A 23,936-nucleotide genomic window follows, 5' to 3' on the forward strand; every position below is an offset into this window, starting at 1 on the left:
TTGGGTGAAGAAGGAACATTCCTCACCACAGTCAAGGCAATATATGAAAAAAACTATTCCCAGCAGCATATTACATGGGAAAAACCTAGAGAATGCCCGCTCTCAGCACTGTTATTCAATACAATCCTGGAAGTTATAGCAGTCATTAGCAGGAAAAGAAAATCAAAACAACAACAAATCCTGGTAAGGATGTGCGGAAAAATGCACCTTCATCCATTGGCCACAATGGAAACTAGTACAACCATCATGAAGGGCATCACATCTGAGAATGGAAACATGGAAACACAAAAGACCCCAAATAGACTAAGCAATCATAAACAAAAACAAAGCTGGAGGCATCACATTACCTGACTTTAAAACACACCACAGAGCACTTGTAATCAAAGCAGTTTGATACTAGCAAATATAGACATTAAGATAAATGAAACAGAATAGAAATTCCAAGAATTAACCCCCATATCTACAGCCAACTAATTTTCACAAAATGAACTGAAATCATTTTAGGGAGAAAAGACGTTCTCTTCAAATGCAACTAAACAAAATGGATGCAGCTGAAAACCATTACGCCTAGTAAGATAAGGCAATTCCAAAGACAAAATATCATATGTATTCCCTGATCAGCTGTAATACATAGAATAGAAAACAATATACTTGTTGTGTGCAAAATTGATATGTTAAGATTTTATGAATTCTGACACATAGTGTCTATCTTATTGAGGAATAGCAGATTATTTTTACTCTATTTGTTTTTTGTTGAAATCTTTACTCACTTAATATTAATCCTGTGATTTTGAAGTAAAATGAAAGTATACTATTATTTTTTTAAAAAGGAAGGATGAGGTGATGTGAAGAGTGCAGGCAAGAGAGAAGGTAGTGTAGGAAGTATCATCATGCTCCTAATCTGTATTGTGACATACATGAAGTTTGTTAACTTTATACACTGTTTAACTTTGCTTGCTTTTTTGTTTTTTATTTATAAAGTGTCACACTACTAGTGGACTGGTAATTTTTATTTGTCACTACTTCTGACAGTAATTCCCCTGAAAGAGACTGCATTATGAGAAACTGAGATATATCTATGGCCAATTTCATGTGATATGCGAAGAAATTTGGTAAGTTTATATTACATGAAAAATAAAGCAGTAGAAAAGGCAAATATGTCCCCTTAATTCAAATTCCAAGTCTGACTGCTTTCCTCGGGTCAATAATACAAACTGTCTCATTTCCATGGCATTATACAGACTCTTACAGAGGCCTGCTTTCTAATCTTGAATCCAGGTATGCTGAAGTACTTTTGTGAACGTAACACATGACAGTAACATCACTACCACAAATATTCTCTGCAAATTTGTCCATGGGATTTCTACTTTTATATACATTTTTATTGCCCCTGCCACAACCCAACTATCACTGTATACTCCGGGAATTTTAAGCTGGCTTTGATAAGTGTTTAATAATTAAATGGGCAAAGCTGCTCCTGTGAGTTCTGGAACATATCAAAATAAAAATAATGCTCACGGCTGGTGTCATAGCACAGTGTGTTATGTTGCTGCCTATGATGCCAGCATCCCATATGTGCCCTGTTTTGAGGACTGATTGTTATATTGCAAAAGCATCTCCCTGCTAATGTGCCTAAAGAAAGCAGAAGAAATGGCGCAAGTACTGTGATGCAAGATAGAGTTGTTGGATCCAGGCTTTGACCTGGGAAGTTAACAAGATAAGAAGATTTCAAGATATTCTCCCACTCTTTCTCTTTCCCACCTCTATTTCCATCTCACTGACTTTCACTTACATAAATAAATCTTCAAAAAATAAACTGAATGATTCTATATTTTTAAAAGAAAAAAAAATCAAAATAATACATTAGACTTATATGAGTTTTCACTATCCTCTATAGAATATTTGATATTGCACTTGTATAACAGACACTAAAATACTGATACATTTTCATATTTAATGCTGTTGATTTTCCATAATTAATGTTTAATGCAAGTTGTATTGAAAAAGTTATAAGCAGCTTTGGCTATGAAATACTTACATTACAAAATTTTGAGAAACTCTTAGAGGATTATGTATAACTATAACTGGTTGAGTAAAACCAAATATAAGAATATAGTTCTCCATGCACTATGAAGAATAACCTCCTCATCACTACAGAAGGAGCTTTAACATGGCAAAAATATATTATGAAATAATGTCTGATCATAATTCTCTGTGTCACAGATGTTCGTTTACTGTCACTTGCACCTCCACCAAGTCTTCCCCATGGCAGCAAGAGAAAAAAGGGATGGGAATACTGTAAGAATCCTGAGATTGACCACGGAGAGTAAAATATTATCTCCAGAACTTGAAGGTGGTGTTTCTTCAGTTATTCAAAAACAAGAGCGAACATAATTATTTAAGAAATTTTTAAATTGAGGGGTATCAAAGCAGAAATGCAAAAGAGGAAAGAAAGAACAAAAAGAATGTTCTTCCAAACATCAGCACTTTCCATCTCCTCAGAAAAATAACTGTTCAGATGGGTAAATGCAGTTTTCTTACAAGAACAGGTAAAGACCAGTGACAGAAATTGGGCATAAAGCATGAAGCACATGAAAGTTTGTGATTTCAACTTCACTGTAGCATCTTCAGTGCTATTTAACAGCTATTTTTTCTTAGTGATTTCCACACAGACCACACATAAACACCAGCTGAAGAACCTCAGAAAATATTCAAACATACTATCTTCAGATACTCTGATAAGTTTTTCCAGTTGTAAAAAAAAAAAAGTGGGAACTTCTTTCGAGCCCCCAGGTGATTCTGCTGAGTTTATGAGTCAGCATTTTTTTTCTTTTGGTCAAAGGGGCCAGTAATTTAATAAGTGATTTTGATTTTGTGGCACAAAAGGTCTCTGCTGAAGCTTCAACTCTGTTATTGTAGTTGCTGCCATAGTAAGTCAATGAATAGAGTAACTATGTTCCAGTAAAATTGTATTCACAAAAACAAGTGATGGCGTGGCTGCAGATGGACATTGCTTTCCCACAATCTGGTTGTAACACTGTACTTCACCCCTTTCCAAAAATAGCTATTGTTCACCAATCCCATTCCTACGCCTCTGACTTTTTATCAAATGACCTGCCATTCCACTTACATGGCAAAATACAAGCCCTCTAGTATGAATCGTTTCAGCCTCTTGGTCTGTCACTTATACATTCAGGACATGCACAGCAACATTTATTGCTTTGTCTCCAATTGCAAAAAATGAATCTAATCCTTCAGGCACACATTTCATTCCATTAAGCTCATCTCCTCTGGAGATCCACTCTATGAAGGATCCTGTTTCCTATGTTTTTAATACTCTTTCGTTATTGGCTTCCTTCATTCAGTTAAAAAATATGTTACAAGAACTGTCAGATTCATCCCCAATCCCAATTCCTTCACTAAAATTTCAAAATTATGATCCGTTACCTTGGGAATTTGATGCCCACTGCCTCTAATTCCTTGTCATTCACTTCTAAAGTTACTATGTTCTGGCTTCTCCTTCTGCTATTTGAACCACTGTTTCTGTCAAGATTACCAAAGATCTTCATAGGTAAATTCATAGTTCTTCCTTTCTTAGTAGCATTTCACATTGCAATCTCTTTAAATTCTCAAAATTTCTGCTCAATTAGTTTTTCACTATATTTTCCAAAATTAGTTCTCTCCCTTCTGGCCATTTTCATTCAAGGATTCCCCAAATATTTGACAAACTCTTCTCTTCTTGTGCTATATATTCTCTCAACTATTTATATGGCATCAAGCACCTTGTATTTCTACAAACTTCTAAGATTTATCACTTGCTCTCATCTCTTTCTTGGATTCCAAGTCAATATTTTCAAATATGTATTGTAAACTATCCTCAGGAAGCTTCTTTCCCAAATATGAACTGTTTCTTTTATTCCAGTTTGGTATGAAGAGTTTATCAACCCAAACACCAAAAGGTCAAATTTTTGCTCTCTCTCATGTCTGCTGGTAACTCACTGAGCACTATTTTTTTCAAATTTGTTAAAAGCAGCCTCTGTCTTTATTTATTTCTTTACTGTGAGGGGCAACTACATGTTTTCAATCATAAATGGTAGCCCAGCTTTCCCTCCAAATTCAATCAGCAATCAAATTCTGCTGATTCAACCTCTAAGATAACCCAGAAATTTATTACCTTTTTACCATTGCCAATGCAACCACTTTAAGGCATATTCTAGTCATTCATTTTCAGGATTCTTTGCAATTCCATCCTCAAAGGTTTTCAAATTGCCAGCATCAGTAGTCCCTTACATCCTTCATTTCTGTCTTCTCATCTGGGCATTGTTCTACCTTGGGTTTGCTAAACAATGGTTAGCCAAATTGTCACAGGATTTTTGTAGCAGCAGTTCCATGGATTTGTGCAAGGAAGAGTGGTTCTTTCTGGTTATCCTTTCCTTTTGATGAAACATGATGTTGCATTAACCTTTTCTTTTTCATCAAAAATCTCTCAATTCATTCAGCCAAAGCCCCATCCTAATAGTCCAGACACTATAATTTAAATGGCAACAAAACTAGGTGACCACTTAGGATAAACAATATGAAAGAATTCCGAGCCATAGTCAGTAAGGAGTATTGGGAAGAAATGGAAATATACTCTTAAATGATTTCTTACCTAAGTAGACTAATTTGAAGCTTTCCTATATGAACTCCACGGTCATTAATCATGCATCCTTGCTCCTTAGTAATAAATGTATATAAAGTGTCCCACATTTTGCTATTAACATTCCCACCATGTAAACGAAGCCCACCAATTTACAATGCTGATTCCCTAGGAATCACATTGACATATTCCAATTTCATAGAATGATGGTCAGTTCGAATGAAAAGGTACAGATTCTCAAGGTGAGTTTCCTTAAAAATAATACATAATGCCTACATTTCTTGGGTTGGGGCACCTGAAATATTACCTTATTAAATATTTTTCAACTTTTACTTAAATAATATCTCCAATATATATCTTGTTTTTTAACAGTAATGTCATGAGATTTATTTTTATTTCAATTTTCACATGAGGTCTTTATAATTATGGCTACCACAACACAATGAATTAACAGATGTTTTACTAGTTTTACCAATACTTACTTTTTACATCATCCATCAAATTCCTTCACAAATGTATGTCCAGTATTCCTTCCTATTACTTTGTTAATGTTTATATACCAGTTTCAGAGACCATCTCTGCATTGAAAATATACCCTTGCATCTAATCCTCATGAGGTAGGTTGTCAGTTTATCTAAGTAAACCTACTAAAATCTTTCATTATTAAATTATCTCACCTAAGTAACAAATTCAAAAAAATAAATTCTGTTTCCTACCATTTATAATAAAATCTCTGTATTAATTAAGTGGTAAATTTCATGAAGTTTATAACAAACACGAATCTTTCTTTAGCAAAAAATATAAAATTTCTGTATTTATTAACTAGAAGGCTTAATCACTGAGAGGAATTATGGTTGAAGTATTTGCTGATAATTATCTTTTTATCACAATCTTTTATCTTTATGTGAAATAGATCACCTGGTTTACCAAATGGATGGGCCTTTCTATGTCTGATTCTTCAATATCTCTTTCGTTTATTGGCCTCTGAAATACAGGGTTAAAATATGGTTTCCAATATATCTGCTAAGAGTCTCCACACACATGGGCTTTGAGACAAATTCAGGCATCACGGGAGAGAAAACTGCTTCAATAAATATATGCGTTTTATTTGCAGTCTGAGAAATACATTTAAAAAGTGATACTAATAGCTTCTTTTAAGTCTAGCTATTACAAAGCATGAAAGCAATTTTCTCTATTTTGAAGCACTATCCTTTTCTTAAAATGCATGAGTTGAAAATAGAGATTTATAACACTTATATAGTGAAGCCTCCTCTAATCTGGAACTAAATATACCAAAAATAATAAAATTCTAATCCTGCTATTATACTGTTTTCATTTATATTTAATGTGAAACTTTGTTTCAAAAAAAGTTCCATCTGGTCCTATGCTCCTTTATTGAAATGTGTACCATATGCATAATTGTGCCCAGGAAAAAGTTTCAATTTTTACTCCATTCACTAAAAACGTGTAGGAGAAAAACAAGCAGGAATGTGTATGGAAGGAAAGTGAGACTGAACATGATAAAAATCTAATACGTGTAATATAGAGGAAGACAACAGGCACTGAAATAAGAACTGAAACTCGAAAATGGAACTTTGTGTTCCAGAGCTGATCCAAGGGAAATCTCAGCAATTCCTTCAAGGGATGAACATGGGTAAATGTACGCTGTACAGAGTTAAGAAATGCTTTGTTTCTCACAGCTGCAACACAAAACAGCAAGAGAAATCACTTGATGCTAGACAATCTGGAATTTTATACAAAAATCTTCAGTGAATCTTTCATTTTAAACTAAGACTATTAGCTTCAAATGGTTAATCAGTAACAATTGTAATTTTTAAAGACCGTTAATCTGTCCTTCCACGCATTTTCTCATGAAGAACACACTGTTGTTACTGCAATCTGCACTGAACATATACAATAGCGTTTTCCTTCCAAGAATCATAAGAACATGCACATAATCAAAGGCCTTACCGAGGTGTACAAATATCCCTCACTGTTCATTGCCAAATACAGCTTGCTTTGAACTCCTTGAATAGCAACTACTCGAAGACCCACAGGGATGAGGTTAAACAGAGCTGAAATTTAAAAAGAATGTGAAAACAATGTTATAAATCTGAATTTCACAGCTTTTTAATGTTTCCAGCAGGACTATCTAGTCTCCCCAAAGCAGTGTGTAATCGGTGAGGAAAGACAAATGCATACTTAGACAAATGTAGATAGACAGGACCTCTTCTATATTTTGGTATATGTGATTCACAGTTTCAGACACATAACTGGGAAACTATACACTCTCAAACACAACTGGGGAAAAATGAAGACTTTGATCACAATACTGTACTTTTATATTTTGTAGGGTTTGATATTGGGAATTCTTGATGCTTCTTTCCAGAGAACCAGACAGGGAACTGGTACATTAGATAGTAGATAGCATCATCCTCAACAAGTTGATGTTTGTTCCTCTAAGTGATTGTTAAAATCCTCACAGGCAGAGTTAAGACTGACAAACTGAGGAGAGATCACTAGGCTCAGATGTGATACTAGTCCAATATCCTCATCCAAATGATTGGTACTGTTACCCAAGTGAGAACCCCTAAACTCAAGCCTTGTTGAAGAGTTATTTTGTAGTGAGTTCTATGGTCCCAGAGTAGTATTTCTTAAATAATCAACATTGTCCAAGATAGAGCTGAAAGATCTCTTAGTTTTTAACCTCCCAAGAACAAAGGTATAGGAATGAAAAAAAATTAATTAGAGAATTAATCTCATTACTATTTTTCTGCAAGATAGCTCTAAGTGGGTAGTCGGCTGGTGCCAACAAGGTCGTCATTTCTTCATTTAAAGGTTTGACTGTGTGAAACTTACATCCAGGCTCCCTTCACAATCACACACCACTCATTGGAGACAACCCGTGGGTGTCCTCCCACTACCAGCTGTCTACTCCCTCCCACACCACGAATAAAAATAAAGCAGTACATTTAGAAAACATAGTGCTTGCAACACACATCTTTTGAAAATAGCCTGTGCACCTTTCTCTCAGGAGTCACAGACCAATATTGGTGATTCTTGTCTTGTTTTACATCTTTACTGTGGATGATCTGTCAGCCTCTTTCCATTTTTGTAAAGAAGAAAGGTAAGAGTCAACCCTTAAGAAAGAATGGTTTGTTACTGCTTCTCTCTTTCTCTTTCTCTCTCTCTCTCCATATGTATATTTATTTATTTTACTTATATATGCTGCTGTGGTAGGTAGGATAACATCGATAGGAAATGTTAATGAAGAACCATGTATTCCTTGACAAGCCTACAATGTGTCTTTCCCTTAAAATCAGGGTGTTACTGAAGAAGAGCTAGGACATATTGTACAGTTCAAAATACAAGTGTTCCTACCACATGCCACCAATGGCACTTCATTCAATACTCATCATATTAAAACACTGTGCTCTTCTGTTAACTGAGGTAAAGGAAAAATAATTGCACAGATTGCAAGCCAGAGTTTCATGCTACATTTGACAATTAAGCTCACAGGCAAGGAACCTGACATGTTTCAGCATGATATATATCATGCTGATATATATATCAGTATCTTATACATATTATATACACGATACATATATGATATATACATGTATCACATACATGTCATATCACTTTCTGTTGATTATGCCTGCTCACACTAAATGTTCAGCAGGCACTTATGGTTTAAAAGCTAAATTGATGGTGAAACAATGATAATATATTTTTGAAAAGCAATAGATCTAAATCTCATAATATCAAAATCCATAGTTTAACATTTCTGAGATAAATAACACCAAAAGAAAACTTTCATATGTGCTTGGTTTAAAAGCCACTACATATCACTTGATCACTATAACTGCAGGTATGTTATGAAACATAATTTGATCATAGTAGTAGATAACGGAGAGATGAAATCGAAAATTTGTTTTTAAACTTCATTTTCTACATCAATCTGAACTTTCTTATAGTTTTTTCACTGTAATTGCAGAAGTGAGGGGGATTTGATTTTCATTTCATCTGAGAACTCTGATTTTAATGAGCAATTAAATGCTTAAATTTCAAACACCAGACACCAATAGGAGAAAGTGAAACAAGCAATGGTAATCCATAACTGGATTATCTGTGGCTAAATAACGGTAAAGAGTATATCATAGAACATGAATTTTTTACTAAATATTAAAAATTTCTATAAAGCTGGATTAAAAATAAACAACTCAAAACAGAAATTTGATGACAAAGCAAATATAGAGAGACTGACCATATGAACCCAACTATCTTGTCTTCATTCAAGACAGTCTTTGTAAATAAATTGCAAATTATATCAGATGTGAGCTTGAAAAGGACCAATATCACCCTGTTTCTCTCTTCATTGACATACAATATTATTTGAATTAGTTTAAAATATTCTAAACAGGTGCTAATGCTGCCTGTGGTTCCTGGTGGCTACATTTCCAACCCATCTCTGCTAACAGCCTGGAAAGGCAGTGGAGGAGGGCCCAATGTCTTAGGCCCCTGCACACATGTGAGAGACATGAAAGAAGCTCCTGAGTTTGGATGGGCCTATCTCTGGCCATTGTGACCATTTGAGAATGAACCAAAGTATGAAAGATCTTATTCTGTCTCTCGCCTCCTTATACTTCTGCCTTTCAAATAAAAATAATCTTTAAAATTACCCTAAGATGAAATAATATAGATATATATCATTTGTGTACTAATATACAGAAATTCATTTAAGGGGATGTATAGTAGCTGTGTAATGGAGACTCATATCTAGTAACATGTCATTTAACTTCATGACATCGTAAATTTCTATTTTTCTTTCTATTGATGATTCTGCATTATGACTTCATTTAAGGGGATGTACAGTAGCTGTGAAATGGAGACTAACATCCAGATGTGAGGATGCAGTGTAGTATGCATTTCTACTTCCAAAGATGTACTTACAATGAAACTGTTTACTATATCTTGACAATAGGATTCTGGACTCTGCCATTGTCCATGCCCGCAATGATGGACATATGACTGTGTATGAAGAATTATACGTTAGTAATGATATAGAGGAACTAGGTGGGGGGGGAGGGAATTGGGGCTGGGATAAGGGAATATGGAACTGTATCATCAAATGATAGTAATAATAATAAAATGTAGAAAAAAAGAAAAAGCTTTTAATAAAGAGCCTTTGTTTTGTGGTTGTTCTCTTTTATTGTGGTTACGTTAAAATAATCAGGAATCCATCCCTTTATAGGGACTGTAATCTCAGAGCTCTGTTCCAAGTTGGCATTCAGAATTTGCTGAAGACAATAATGAAGCCATTATTTTTCATCAGATGAGCTAAGGTCAATTTCTCAAGGGAAATAATTAAAAATGTATCTTAACGTTAATTGCAAAGACTTGACACACTGGACAGGTAGTGCTCCTGCAGGTTTGAGGAGAAGGGCCAACTACACCTTTAAGATAATCTTCACTGCACCCATGACACATACAATAAAACCACTACCATGAAATGTCCATCATCTTTTCCTTTCCCAGGGAAATACACAATTTATAATGGCTGATTTGCTCATGATGAAATTTCATTGGACTGACATTTACCACTGTAATAAATCTACATAATGTAAGCTTAAATGTGTATCAGACATATTTTTAGAGATGAATGTCTGAGTAAGTGTGAACTGATTTGTCTTATCATGATCTTGTTTATCATGTCGGAATTAAAATGACATACAACCAAACAATATAAAGATCATAAACTATTACGAATAAGACAACTAAGTACAAATACCAGAAATACATATAAAGGAAATTTCTTATTTATGTTCAAAAAAATAAGATTCTTGTCCCACTCACTTGGAATAACTGATGAAAACTGACTGCTAAGAAAATCACATGGCTTTAGGGGAATAAATTTGGATGGATACACTTTCCCTTTCACACATTAGTTTAATCACTGAAAATTCTTAGGATAAGTTATGTCCTCAATGGAAAAGCAAGCTAGCTCCTTACCTTGTCATTAGGGGTGGCATTTAGGCAAACCACATTACGGTAACTCCTTTGGCTGACTTTTCCGTTTCAATCTAGTTTAACATAGATTCTATTTATCAGGATATGCTTTTTAAACATCTTCTAATATCATCTGTATACAAAAGTATCCCATACATTAGAGTCATAATAGCCTTCTAGTTACACTTGGCTAGTGGTTTTAAGTGGAGAGAATGCATTAAGGAACAACTAGGATTCATTGGAAAACATGAATCACTCACATTACAGGCATTTCCTAAAACAGTAATGAACTAATTGGCATAGAGAGTTTTCAGCCTAAGCATCAACAGACATTTATTGAGGGTAACTAAAGATGACTTCCTCTTGTGGTCATAGCTTTCCTGCCAGCCGCAGAAGCATTCCTAAAGGTGAGACACTTTATCATTTAAAACTGGGACCCTTGTCAATGAATCGCTTTCCATAGCTATGCATCTCTGACAATGCTGCACCGTATTCATCAGCATTCAGTCCTATCTCGTGCAGCTCCTTCTGATCTGCCAATGGGATTCTTTTCCCCAAATTATCAAAATCTGTAAGAAATTCCATAGCAATTGGCAAAAACTAAAAGAAATTTTCAAAAATTAAGTAATTTAACCTCACAGGATACTTACAGGTCTGCCAGACTCTATAGAATCCACGAAATCTTCAATTATAATTGAAAAACAGACTACACTATTTGTGGATTTGCATTTTCATTGGATAAAGGGTGTGTAGTGAAAGGTCCTATGACATCTTGTAATCACCTTTCTTCAAGAATTACAACTAAAAATGGTATTATTTTTAATAGTTTCCTTTCCAAGTTCATCATTATAGTCTCCAGTTCCACCTTTACTTAAACCATAGCTAAAAATAAAGCACTAGGAGAAATCTCTTTATCCACCTGTGGAAGGTATACCAATGCTAAAATCCCAATCAGTTGTGTGTGCATTGGGGGATGGGAATGTAGCAGAAGTGAAAGATGGCATGAAATCGCCTTTGTCTCTTGGGAAGAGAGGCTTCTTAAGAGTAGAGATAAAATACTATTTCGGGATCAGTATGTGGGTGAGTAAAATTTCTGTGGGGAAAAAAGTAATAAAACCCAAAGGACAGCCATAAATCTATCTGGATTACCATGGAGATGACATTTGGATTGCTCTTCTGATGGTGTCAACATTATTTGCTCTAGTTCACTCTTTTAGAGATTTTCATGTCCAACTTCCTTTTGGTTCACTTGTGCACGTAGGATTAAAGTATGGACATACTTGGTATTCACTTCAGGATTTATCAGGGTGGTTTATTTAAGAGAAAAAGAAATACAAGAACCACAGAATCAACAACATGCTGGCATCGAGTATTTATTTTGCAGTCACTTACTGTAGGTGCTGTCTTCGTCTTTGGTGCCATCAATGGTGCCATCCGCCTGCAGCTGCAAGTGGTAGCCTTGCCGGCTGTATAGTTTGGTAACTATACCCTTAAGCTGAGGCTCTGCAAAGAAAACAATGGTTTGAATCCATTGATAAATTGTGTTTATAAAGTCGAAATGATTCAGAATTTAACACTGCAATTTTATTTACATGTTTTAGCGCAAATGATCGAGAGTCCTTTGGAAGAAAGAAACCCAACAACAAATTTCAGAATAAATCTCCACACTGAAGAAAGGTTTGATTTCTACTTTGTAGCACCGGTAAAGCCTCCCCATCCCCCACCCCATAGTGGCTACAGTATCTGACAGCTTGTCCTTTGGTTTATCAGATGGTACCTCTTTCATTAAATATTTGGGAAGGGTTAGCAAATGGTATATCCTGCCTTTTAACAACGTAGAACAAAAAGAGAAGTAACAGACTTAGGGTTTGTCAGCCAACAGCAAAGGTTTCTTTCAGAATTATCGCAATTTGAATAATTATCTCCATTGTAAGGTTGAAAATACTAAAATAACTTGGAACCATATCAAAAAATGTGTATTTAGAAAACGGAGACTTCCATACAAAAGAGATGGGGGTTAAGTAGCTGTCATATATCATTGTATTCTATTCTGCTAAGTATCCCTAGATGAAAACGGGTGGGAAGAGAGCAAGACTTATGTTGGTGGAGAAAAAAATCAGTTCATACTTAATTTTAAAGTTAGTATTACACATATGATCATCTGAAATACGGGTTCTTAATTAAAATGATTTTCAATTATGAATCACCAAACATTAATCAAGAACCTAATTTACCAATAATGGCTGTTATTAAAAATTTGCTCTTACTGAATATAGACACCTGCGCTGAAATAATATTTACGTGATTATTGGAGCCACATATTGAAGTTGCTTTGCAACCGCTTTAAGCCTTTTGAAAGAAGCTTAATTTAGAGCTAATGCATTAAAAAGAACTTTGTGTAAACAGAAAACCAACAGTTTGGATTTCCATTCCCAGGCATTTAGAATATATAATCCATGAGTAAATCAAATTCATATAACAAAAGGTAAGATGATCGTGCAATACTCTCGTTTGGTTGAGATTGGCAAATATGCTTCACGTTCCACTGAAGGTTTACCTTGACGCAACCTGACACCTATGGCCATCTGAAATCTACCCTCCTACACACACACACACACCCCTGAATATACCTACTCTTCTCACTGAAATGGTTCAGAAAGACCCACAATCTGGTAGTGAGTTTTTTTCCTCTTCAATCCTGCGTTTTTAGTATCAAGTGATCACAGTTGTCAGGGATCTAATCAGATCACTCAGCTCTTTGCGGCAAGGTTCTAGAAATCCCTCCCCCACCTCCCCAGCAAACATTTCAGAGCTGCACCACAAGTCAAGTCCATCCTGAGAAGCTTAGAAGTAATCAAAGAAAAAGAATGCCTAGACAGCGGAAGCCCAGGAAGCCCACGTCCCTTGGGGGTGGAAGCTGAAGGGCAGGGTCTGACTGGCAGAGATAAAGACAAGAGGGGTTTCCCCGGATTCTCCAAGTAACGGGCGGGAGTGGGGGAGCGGGGATGGTGTCTGCACAGCAACACACTGGCAATTTTCACGCCTCACACAAGAGCCACGGCTGGGTCACAGCTGCCTGGAGCCCACCAGACGCGCACACACACGCACACGCATGTGCCAGGTCTGTAGCTGAGGGCGCACCTCCCGGGCAGGGTACGCCCCCAGGCTGTGCGCTTGTCCCAGGGCAGTTGCAATGCAGCAAGCCTGTTAACTGTTACGAAGCAGGCGAGAAAGCAATCATCTCCCACGCACGCACACCGGGTAGGTGGCCTCATCCGTAAGACATGGGCCATCAGCAAACTCACCTACGCTTTACATACCTGCCCCCTCCCCGCCCCAGATCCCCAACACTCGTAAAGTCTCTCTCTGTATAAGTATATAAAAATCCTTAGAGCCCTTTCCGACCTGGTCTCCTTCTGCGCCTCTTCTTGGACCCGAAGAGTTTGACCCGGGAAAAGACGTTTAACTTGTTTTTGTCGCAGCTGGTCTTGCCTTTGCTGGGGCTGCTGACACACTTGCAGGCGTTGGATTTTTCGCGCTCGCGGGCTTGTCTCTTCTGACGGATCAGCGAGCTGGCGATAGCCGCCGCCATGGCCACGACGCCCACCACCACCACTTCTTGTGCTGCCCCTCTCTGGGTTTGCCTGCTCCTCCTTCGCCGCCGCCGCTCTTCGGCTCTGCGTCGCGCTCTCGCCGCCTTAGTCTCCTTAAGCCGGCGCTAGCCCGGGCTTCTCCGCACTCGGGCTTCAGCCGAGGAGGGGGCTCAGCATGCCGTCCGAGCTCCTCGGGCGGTGGTCCGGCTCCCGCGCGGGCTGCTGGCTGCCAGGGTCCGAGCCGACGCCACAGCCCCGGGCCGGGATCGCGGGCGAGACGAGCAGGCGGAGGCTGAGCTGTGCGACTGCGTGCGCTCGGCCCCTGCGCCCCGAGGACACTGTGCAAGTCCAAGTGGCTTGGGTCGGAGTTTCGCAGCACCCCCCGCCCTGTGCCGCGCGGAGGGGGCCAGAGCAGAGAGGCGGGCGGAGGGAGAGCGCGCGGGCAGGGAGAGGCCCGGGAGCGCGGGCGGCAGGCAGGAGGAGGGGGGAGGCAGCGCGCGGGGGAGCGCGCCCTCACCCTGGCCCCTCCAAGGCTTCCACTAGTCCTTGCAACTTCTTGGCCTGCGAATCAGGAAAAGTTGGCCCGTGCCAGCTTTCCGGCAGGGATCAAACAGGTAATGGCCTCGCATCTTCGCTGTGGCTGCTGCTCTGGGCGCGGCACAGGCGCTGCACACAAATTCAGCCGCCGCAAGCACCCTCCGGAAGAGCGCGACGGCCTCGCGGCGGCCCCCTCCCCCGGTGGCCCCTCCCTCTACGCCGCCGACCGCCCCCCTCCCACCCCCCCACCCCCCGAGTCCCCGGCCGGCGGCCGCAGCTAACACCTGTAGGGGCTTAGGCACTGCCCCCATCACCCTAGTCTCTCCTTTCCCCCGAAAAGAGATTCAGAAAGAAACCGTGATGGAGGAGGCAGCAGGATGAAGCAGTTATGAAGGAGCGTGGGTTTGCTCGGCGATGGGGGGTGGCGGGGCGGGGGTGTTTCCTTAGTGTTTGACTCTTAGCTGGCCGGATTGCGTGTTGGCTAGAGCTTCAAGGAAGTTGGCCGGGCCCCTAGCCCGGAGTCCGACTCACCAACACCCCCTCCCCCCTACCACCACGCTGAAACATTTTGCTTAGCGACACTTGTAGCGGTTCCAGAGAGGCCAGGGTGCCCAGACAGGCTCAGCCCCCCGTGGCAGCAGCAGCAGCAGCAGCAGCAGCAGCCGGCACTGCAGAGCTGCGCCCGCACACCCCGCACACCACGCTGCCACCCAGTGGTTTTTGCTGACTTTTCATTTCAGGCCAATTGGTGCTGCCCAAACCCTGCTTTCTTCTGTGCCCCCTCATCTGTCCGTCCACATCTGAGATACAAGCAGAGCGCTTGGACCGTGTACTATAAACGGTATTCTGCAAAAGCACAGCTGAGCCTCTTTGAACTGTGGCCCGTCTCAATTTGCCCAGCTTCTTCCTTTTCTCTGCGCAAACTCAGGCGGCCTCCCTCCTTATAATTCAGGAACCAAGTCTAGCTTTTTACTAGCCTCTATTCACAAGTTATGTCCTCTGCCTGTGCTATAATTTATACGTAAAAAGAAACACGGGGTTTTGAGACCAAGAAAGCAGCAGAGAACATTCACATCCTTGTCTTCAAATACAGACTATTATTTTTACTTTTTAACTTGATTCCTGGAGCCATAATAAGAGCCACAAATAGTAGGGCAGTTCTATGTTGGAGCTTCCACTCGACTAGCTTTACGTGACTCCTCTTTGCTATTTCATGTCCTTTAAGAATTTATGTAGACACAAACCCAAATGCTCGGTTTGCACCCAAGTGCAGTCCTTTTCTCTTGCCTGACCACCCAAGAAGCTCACACTCAGTAATAATGAAAAAGGCTTCTTAGCGCATCAGGGGAATCACCTGACCCTTCCATAGTTCTCTGCCTGACAGGAAAAGCTGCTTCTAACTCCCAAGACACTCCCCAAACTTGAAATGCTCCTTGCTCTAGCAGAAGCACCCTTTAAAGGTTTGCAAGGCAGGTCCAGGTTGGTTTGCAGGGGCCACGATGGCAGTTATAAGAAAAAGATGACAAAGTGCTCCTGCCTACTTCTTTACAAGAGAAAAGGGAGGCAAAGATAGAAAAGAATTTTAGCACCACAACCAAGCAATCACTCCTTCAGAGAGTTAAAACATAGCTGGAGGAGTGGGGGGAAGAGACCAGTCTACTTCCAGCAGACTTTGAGTGTCTTAAAAATTGGAAGTAGGTCTTATCCATCACTTTATTCTCACCTCCTGGCACAGTTCCTGTTACAAGTCGATGATCAATAATAATTTGCTGAAAATAATTGATGAATGGCTGATTGAAATTGGTTCTGACAGGTAGGAAGATGTTCCCCAGCACCCAGCACGTGTAATTATTGTTGGTCAAATTGCAGGAGCCATGGAGGTAAATCGGGCCAGAAGAAGCTTTGATGAAAGCAAAACATTTCAGCTGTGGGATGGAAACTAGAGGTTCCTACTCTGTATCCTACTAGCTGCTCAGCCCTGACTCTTAGAGCCTTTTATTTTTTGTTGATACTTCTCTGGGATCCAGTTCCATAGCATGCATGAAGAAGCTAAACAGGAAACAAGTTGTGATCGCTTCTCAGCCTTTTGGCTAAGATCAAGTGTAATAACAAGTTGTGATGCAGAAAAGGAATGTCTTGGCAATAATGAAGGAACTGAAAACAGGAGGGCACGTTTAGCACTCCTGTTTCCTGCACTCCTGCGAGGGCGTGTTCAGGGTTTACTCATGTAAACTCCCTCCACATACTCTTTCCAGGGTACCTGTAGACTTACTGAGTTGGTCACTGTAGAATGGATATCAGAAGCAAACACACCCAGAAGAGATTTCAGGAATATTTAAGGGAAGGACAGGGAGCTTATTACAAAGCTGCAAACACAAACATATAAACCCGTTAGTTCTATTTTTTCGTTTTAGTTCATATATACTACCCACAGCATTTCCGCGCAGAGAATTGAGCTCTAAACCATGAACATGGAAGTAGTGCACCAAAGCTGACAGCTAGACATGTTCTGCAGGTGTCTGCGGGGATGGCCTTTTGCTCTAATTCCCTTTTCCCTCAATTAAATTTTATAGTCCTGAAAAACGAGGAACCTGCACTCTCCTCTCGCTATGTGCTCCATGTCAACACACAAACATTACCTAAATCCCATCTTCATTATTCAATCTCTATGGATGGGAAAATACATGACATTATTGGTGAGAAGGGGGCCTTGCATTCTCTGTGGTCTGGCTACCTACACACCTCAAGAATTCTCTCTCCTCCACCAAGAGAACTCGCAGAAAACTGACTTAAAAGGTAAGTTCAGGCCAGGGTGGAAAGAGAAGGCAGATCATTTTTTGAACCACGATCCAAATCCTGTTGTACAATCAGCACTGCCATGAATAAAGCGAATCTTTTCATGCTTTTAAACATGTTCATTTCCTAGGTGCTTGGGAATTCAGAGAAAAGCGAGAAAATCACTCTCAAATCTTCAGAGAACTGTGCCAGAACCCTGTCCACCTCCTGAAGGCACAGGGAAAGCCAGAATCGGCAGCCTATCTTTTGGAAACCAATTTGCCTTCCTTTTCAGCCACATTGCCATCTCAGATCAATAGTATGGCATTTTAGCAAGAGGAAGAAAGAGCTCTCCTTTTCACAGCTGTTTCAAACTCCTTTTTGCTCCTTGCATTCCTAGCAGTTGACATCCTAGCTTGGCTATCAACTTTCTAGATTGGGTCCACATTCATAAACTTCCAGTGTTTTCTGCTTAGCCCAGTGCTTCTAACTCCTCTAGAGCTGGGAGAATCTACTGTCATTTGACCCTCCAATGCTTTCCTCCTTGATCAAGTTTAGACAGAAATCATTCTTAGCTCCTTTCTCTAGCTCTCAAAGAGTTCCATCCTTGGCTTTGGTAGACATAGATTTTAATGCATTTTCTTCCACTAATTTTGTGTGGTCCTGGGTATGCTGCCTCCTCCATTGGGGTTTTAGGGTTCCCATCTTCGAAACATTTCTTATACAAAATTGCTAGCTTTCAAACTGCAGCATCTTAGCAGTTACAGGAGTGTGACGTGAATTTCCACAAGAGTGTTAATTTCCATTTTTATCTGTTTTGCATGCTAGGATCCATTGTGTGGTTTACATGTGATAAAATAAAAATATTCCACCACTCAAAAACACAGTATTTGAAAACCCTAGATGAGATGTTCCTTTAAGTCCTTTGGGATCTGGAAATCTGTGCATTTTTATTTGTGCCTCTGTTTCCCCCCTCTCTTTATCTTTCTTTCCCATCTCTCTGTTCCTTTCCCACCCCACCAGAATGTAAAATCTAAATTGAATTCCAAAGACTCCACTCTTCGTGCATTCGCTTGAGAACCATGTTTCAGCATTCTTTTCAGAGAGAGCTATGTGAGTTATCAGAGCATAGAATGCTGATCGTTCTCTACCAATCTCTTTTGGCAGGACTCGGATGAGCTGTAAGGAAGCTGAGGGGACCTGCTTTCAAGAGGAGAGAGAAAAAAAAAAACGATGTGATTATGATGAGTAAAAATACCAGAGTTCAGACAGCCTAATCAGAAGCAGCCTTTGTACATTTTGAGCACAAAGGAACTGGCTGTCTTTTTGAAACTCTGAAATTGAGAGATTTCTAACTCCCTTGCTTCATGAAGATAAACATGTTGAGAGCCACTTGTTGCTTTGCTCTTCATCTTCACTCTTTCATAAAAGAAGCTGAATGGCTAGCTACCAGGTCAAAGACTGATAATAAGTGCTAAGTGGGGAAAACAAACGAGGTTCAAGTTCACCGAGGTCAAGTAATGGGAATACCTCCCTATTCACTGAGAAGGGCAATAAAGGGAGTATATAAGAAGTAGGGGAGCAAGTACCACTTTTTCTGGCCTAAGTGTCTCCAAAAGCCCAGTGAAACAATTGGATAGAAATACAGATGAGATTAGTGGAAAACCGTTAGAATACACTCAGGCCACTTTAACTCTAAGAAGGAAAAAAAATGCAATTTAAGGAAATTTTTGTCAACATCACACTGGAATTTTAGGGACAGAAAGTGTGACTATTGTATTCTGTAACACAACCTGACACATTCATTAGCTGGCAGAGCCTCTTCTAGCCAAATCACTTGGGAGAGTTAAACTAACAAAGGGCTCCAGAACGAGTTTTTTAGAAACTGATTGGCTCATCTGATTTGTATTCAGAATCAAAAGCCATGGAACCGTAGGTTTCTGCCGAACTAGGATGGTGGCTTAGATTTCATTATGTCTTCTCTCTGAGATCATTTTCTAAATACATCATCTTATAAGAACGTACTAAATTTTGCTGATTTATATTTAGAAATTAATCGGGAAAACATTGATTAATTCTTATCCTTTAAGAAGAAAAATCCTACAGTACATAAAAATTCCATTGTTCAGTCATAAAACCAGTAAAACCATTATAACACCCTGATTGCATTAATCATATCTGTGAAGTCAGCTGGTTGTCATTTAATAAGCCATAGTAGCTGCAATATAGATAGTTCAAGGCCTCGGATTACCTGTGCGGTCATTTAATCAAGAAAAGCTGCAGAGAAGCAGCAGATTGCTGGGGTGGGGTGCTGTCTCCTGACCAAAAGGAGAAGAGAGACTTGAGCTGAAGTTTCAGTGTGTGGTAATTTAAGTTTTGTGCAAGGGAAACATTCCGCTGATTTTCCTTCCACAGAAGCTTTCATGAATGCAACAGAAAACTTTTCTACCTGAATGGGTATGTGGGTTGACTTCTCCCAAGACTCTCATTCTGTCATAAAAACAACACTACTCTTTATATAGCCATGACCTGCAATGAATAAGTGCTTTCAGGGAAGCGGGAATGGAGCAGTGACACCATCACTGTGCATGCTAAAGGTCTCTACTGATAAGGGATGGAGGTGGTGAGTGACTTTGCCTGTGGAAAACCACGTAGGATTAACTTGGGGAATGTAAATGAAGGCAGTCACCCTGAATTTCAGTTGCTCTCCTTCAAACATTAGAAAGCATGTTTTGAAAGAACAACAAAAAAATATTCTTAATGGTAGAAGTGGCTTCCATGGTATCAAAGAATAACCAAAACATCAGCTGAGTATGATTCAGTTTTATTCACTAATATTTGAAGGTTGTGAATGAACACTTGCTATTTGATGAAGTGACTGGTGGCCAATAACCATAAAATGAGATGGTAATATGATGAAACATTTATGATAACCTAAAAATATGCAAGACTCAGAGGCTAATTATCTGTAACACTGAGTTCATTTCTTGCCCATGGAACTAAGGGATCTAAGTGAAAAAAGCTAGAGGGAAAATGATGGAGGATTGGAAACAAAAGAAGATGATTAATTTTTCTGGATATAAGCTCTCTCAGAAAATAAGGTTACCGGAAGAAAGGGACCTAAAGTCAGGATTTGAAGAAGGGACTTCAGCATTTTAAAATGGTCTACTGTTCGTCACTATTTAGCATATTTGAGCAAGACTCACAATTTGAGAAAAGGACACTAGACCAACTTTATTCCACTAGTTTCATCTAGAGGAGTTTTCATATTTTAAAGCATAGAGGTAATGGGGAAATACTTCAGCAGGCTCTCAGCACATTCCTTTTCAGACACCAGCCAGGATTTGGGCAGGAAAAAATGATGCTGAATTTGGAGGAAATATTCTTGTCCAGATTCTCAAGAAGGGGCAAAGGACAAGTCTCCACAAATGTGAGGATACCCTAGGTCATATTTAAGCTTGTCATTCTCCTCTAGATTTTCGTTTTGTTTTGTTTTGTCTTAACCAAACTGGGGTTTCCAATGATAATACTACAGAACAGATAATTTGGTTGCAATTTGACAAGAAACTTGCTACCTGTTACAATTCTGTTTCCTTTAACACTTATAGCAACCTGAATGGTAGGTATTATTTCCATTATTGCCGTTTTAGAAGCCAGGACGGTGAGACCTAGGAGAGTAAATGATACACCTATGACTTTCTGGCTAGTACACAAGTGGCAGTGCCAGAATTTAAATTAAGGATTTTCAGCCAGTACAGTTGATGTGTATAAGGCCAGTTCATTGAATTCTACTTTTTTTTTTCCTTCTTGGCACTGGGTCTGTCAATTGCTGAACAGCAGTTCCTGGATATAGATATCTCTTGGCATGGGCAATTGGGAAAATTAGAATATAGTATGATTGTCAGCCGTGTTATGGCTTTTATTTCTTTTACACATATAAATTAGGAAATTACGAAAGCAGGTATGGCCCATGCATAGTTAGGAGCATAATTCATACTACTTTTAATAATAACTTTTTAGCCTGAAACTTAATAAAAGATTAAATCATTATAAATCATTGCTTGTGTCTGTCTGGGTTTCCCAGTTATGGAAATGGTTTGACACTAGCACTGTGTTTGAGTCAGGTAATCAAGGCTTTGTAATGGAATGGGACCCTTATTCCTTTCCAAGTCTTCGTCTCCATCACTGCTTAGTGGAGACCAGAAGTTTAATCACTCTTGATTCTCACAGTTCTGTACTCATAGGGAAATTTTCTTTCCACACTGTAAGCTTATTTTGCCATCTGCTTTCAGAAACAGGAAGCCTGAGTTCAGCCAAAAGAGAGACAAATATTACACACATTGAATTCACTTCCATGATTGTAGACCCATGACTATTATTTTGCACACAGACGCTTATCTAGTCTCCATTCTCATGAATATACTCCCATTTCTCTCTTCCTCTAAACACCCAAGAGTACGGTCAAATTATCAAACTCATTATTAACTAACTTCTCTCGAAAACACTGAACGTCTAAAACAATTTTAGAACCACTTTCATGAAAGGAGCCTCGGCACTCACCTAATATCTCATTTTTGGGAAGAGATCTGAGGCAAGATGATTTCAGTACATTTGCCATGAACCATTTGTTCATTTATTAGGTTTTACTGAGAATTATATGCTAAGTACTAAGCCAAGACCTGAAAAACAGAGTTACTAATAACATATGTATCATCCCAGCTATGATTCTAACAACTTCATCCCTGCTTGTGTATTTAATACTTGAGACCCACTGTTGGGTCTGTCTCCATTGAACAGTTAAAGAAAATGAGGCAAATAGAGGGTGACATATTCATTCAATTTGGAAGTGGTGGAACCAGGATTGAAATCTATATATTCCAACTTCATGTCCAATATGCTTAAATCTAGTGCTTCTCTAGTGACTGTCCTCGGCCTCATGTGGAGTGAGAAGATGAATAAACTAATATAAACACAAGTAGTCTAAGCACTGTAACAGTCGTATTAAATATGTTAAGTACTGGGGAAACTCAAGTTAACTGCAAACAGTACTGTAGTAATTGAGTTCGATTTTGAGAAAAAAAAAATCCCACTGAATTTGGAGTTTGGAAGCTGAGCAGCCAGCAAATTGGGGAACTTAAAACTTACATCTAAACTGATTTAGTATAAAGAATTCATAAAACTGTGGATTTTTATGCACCTATACTTTGTCACTTGAGAATAAGTTGGTCTAACATTATGACTGCTTTCCAGCAGTGTACTCTCCTGTGTTAAGTTCATTACTGGTTTAGTTATGAATCACTCTGGGGGTTTGGGGAATCAACAACACTGTATGGATATTTTGATGGATATTTGTGATTTTTTTTCATTCTTGCTTATGAACCAGTTGGCTTCTCTGACCCACTGTATACGTTCAGCACATGTTGTCAAGAACAATGTTTAAGCTTACACTCATTATTGATTTATGACTGCCATTAGAAGTTTTAGTAGAAGCGATCTCTTTAGAAATACGTCAATAAAAATGAAAGTTACATTGCAATGTATGCCAGAGCCAGCCAGCCTTTTTCCTGAATAACTGGAATAAGCCCCATCCCAGTTAGAAACAAGAAAATTATATGGAGGCAGTCATGGAACTATTTTTGTTATTATAATTAACTTTCTTATTAACAAATTAACCAAATATTACAGGGAAATGACTGTCCAAGCCAAGTAATCCTAGTAATCCTGTATGTAGATTTCAATATTCTATTGGAGATGGACAACTAGGGTTTGGTCGGTATTTGAATATATTGAAAACATATTTTAAAATCTTCCTACTCAATTCATTCCTCTTCCTGTCTTGAAAATACCACCACCTGCTTTATTTGCCAGAATAACATATCAAAATGGACTCCCAATGAAACTGCGAAGTTTATCTTGATAACAGGATGCTGGACTGTCTGTCATTGTCCATATCTGCAATGTCAGTATACACTTAATTAGCAGAATGATGGACTTCTGACTGCTAATGAAGGACTATACTATTGCAATAATGTAGGGAAAATCAGTGGAGGTCGGGGGAGTAGAGGGAGTTCGGGAGAGAGGTAAGGGAAAAGTATCATAAAATAATAAAAATTTTAAAATAAAATAAAATCTATTATATCTATAAAAACACTTGAGAATTGCTAAGAAAAAAAAAGAATGCTCAATATCACTGCAACAATCAAGACAACATCGTGTGTGTGTGTGTGTGTGTGTACTCCAGGCAAGCCTCAAGCAGCACTCTGAAGTCAGCATCTCAACCCAGGTGCCCCTCTTCTCATGGGGCCACACAAGAACCTGCTCTTCCAGAAAAGGCTTTAGGTTCCAAGCCCTCCTAATTATTCTCCTTCATTAAAATGGTCCTT

General features: G+C 39.1%; 1 protein-coding gene across 5 annotated transcripts in view; it reads right to left on the reverse strand.

Annotated features, from left to right (window-relative positions):
• FGF13 (fibroblast growth factor 13) overlaps positions 1-23,936 on the reverse strand; it is a 541,249-nt gene that overhangs the window by 78,308 nt on the left and 439,005 nt on the right. For 4 of the 5 annotated variants that reach the window (XM_058658920.1, XM_004587750.3, XM_004587753.3 and 1 more), the window contains 2 exons: positions 12,041-12,151; positions 6,611-6,714 (listed from right to left, as the gene is read on the reverse strand). In XM_058658920.1, coding sequence (XP_058514903.1) covers positions 6,611-6,714; positions 12,041-12,151 — 215 coding nt within the window. Of the gene's footprint in view, positions 1-6,610; positions 6,715-12,040; positions 12,152-14,053; positions 14,972-23,936 lie in introns of those variants that run through there. The other variant, XM_004587752.2, reaches the window with a different exon arrangement.

This window comes from Ochotona princeps, chromosome X, assembly GCF_030435755.1.
Source record: "Ochotona princeps isolate mOchPri1 chromosome X, mOchPri1.hap1, whole genome shotgun sequence".
NCBI classification, from domain to species: domain Eukaryota; kingdom Metazoa; phylum Chordata; class Mammalia; order Lagomorpha; family Ochotonidae; genus Ochotona; species Ochotona princeps.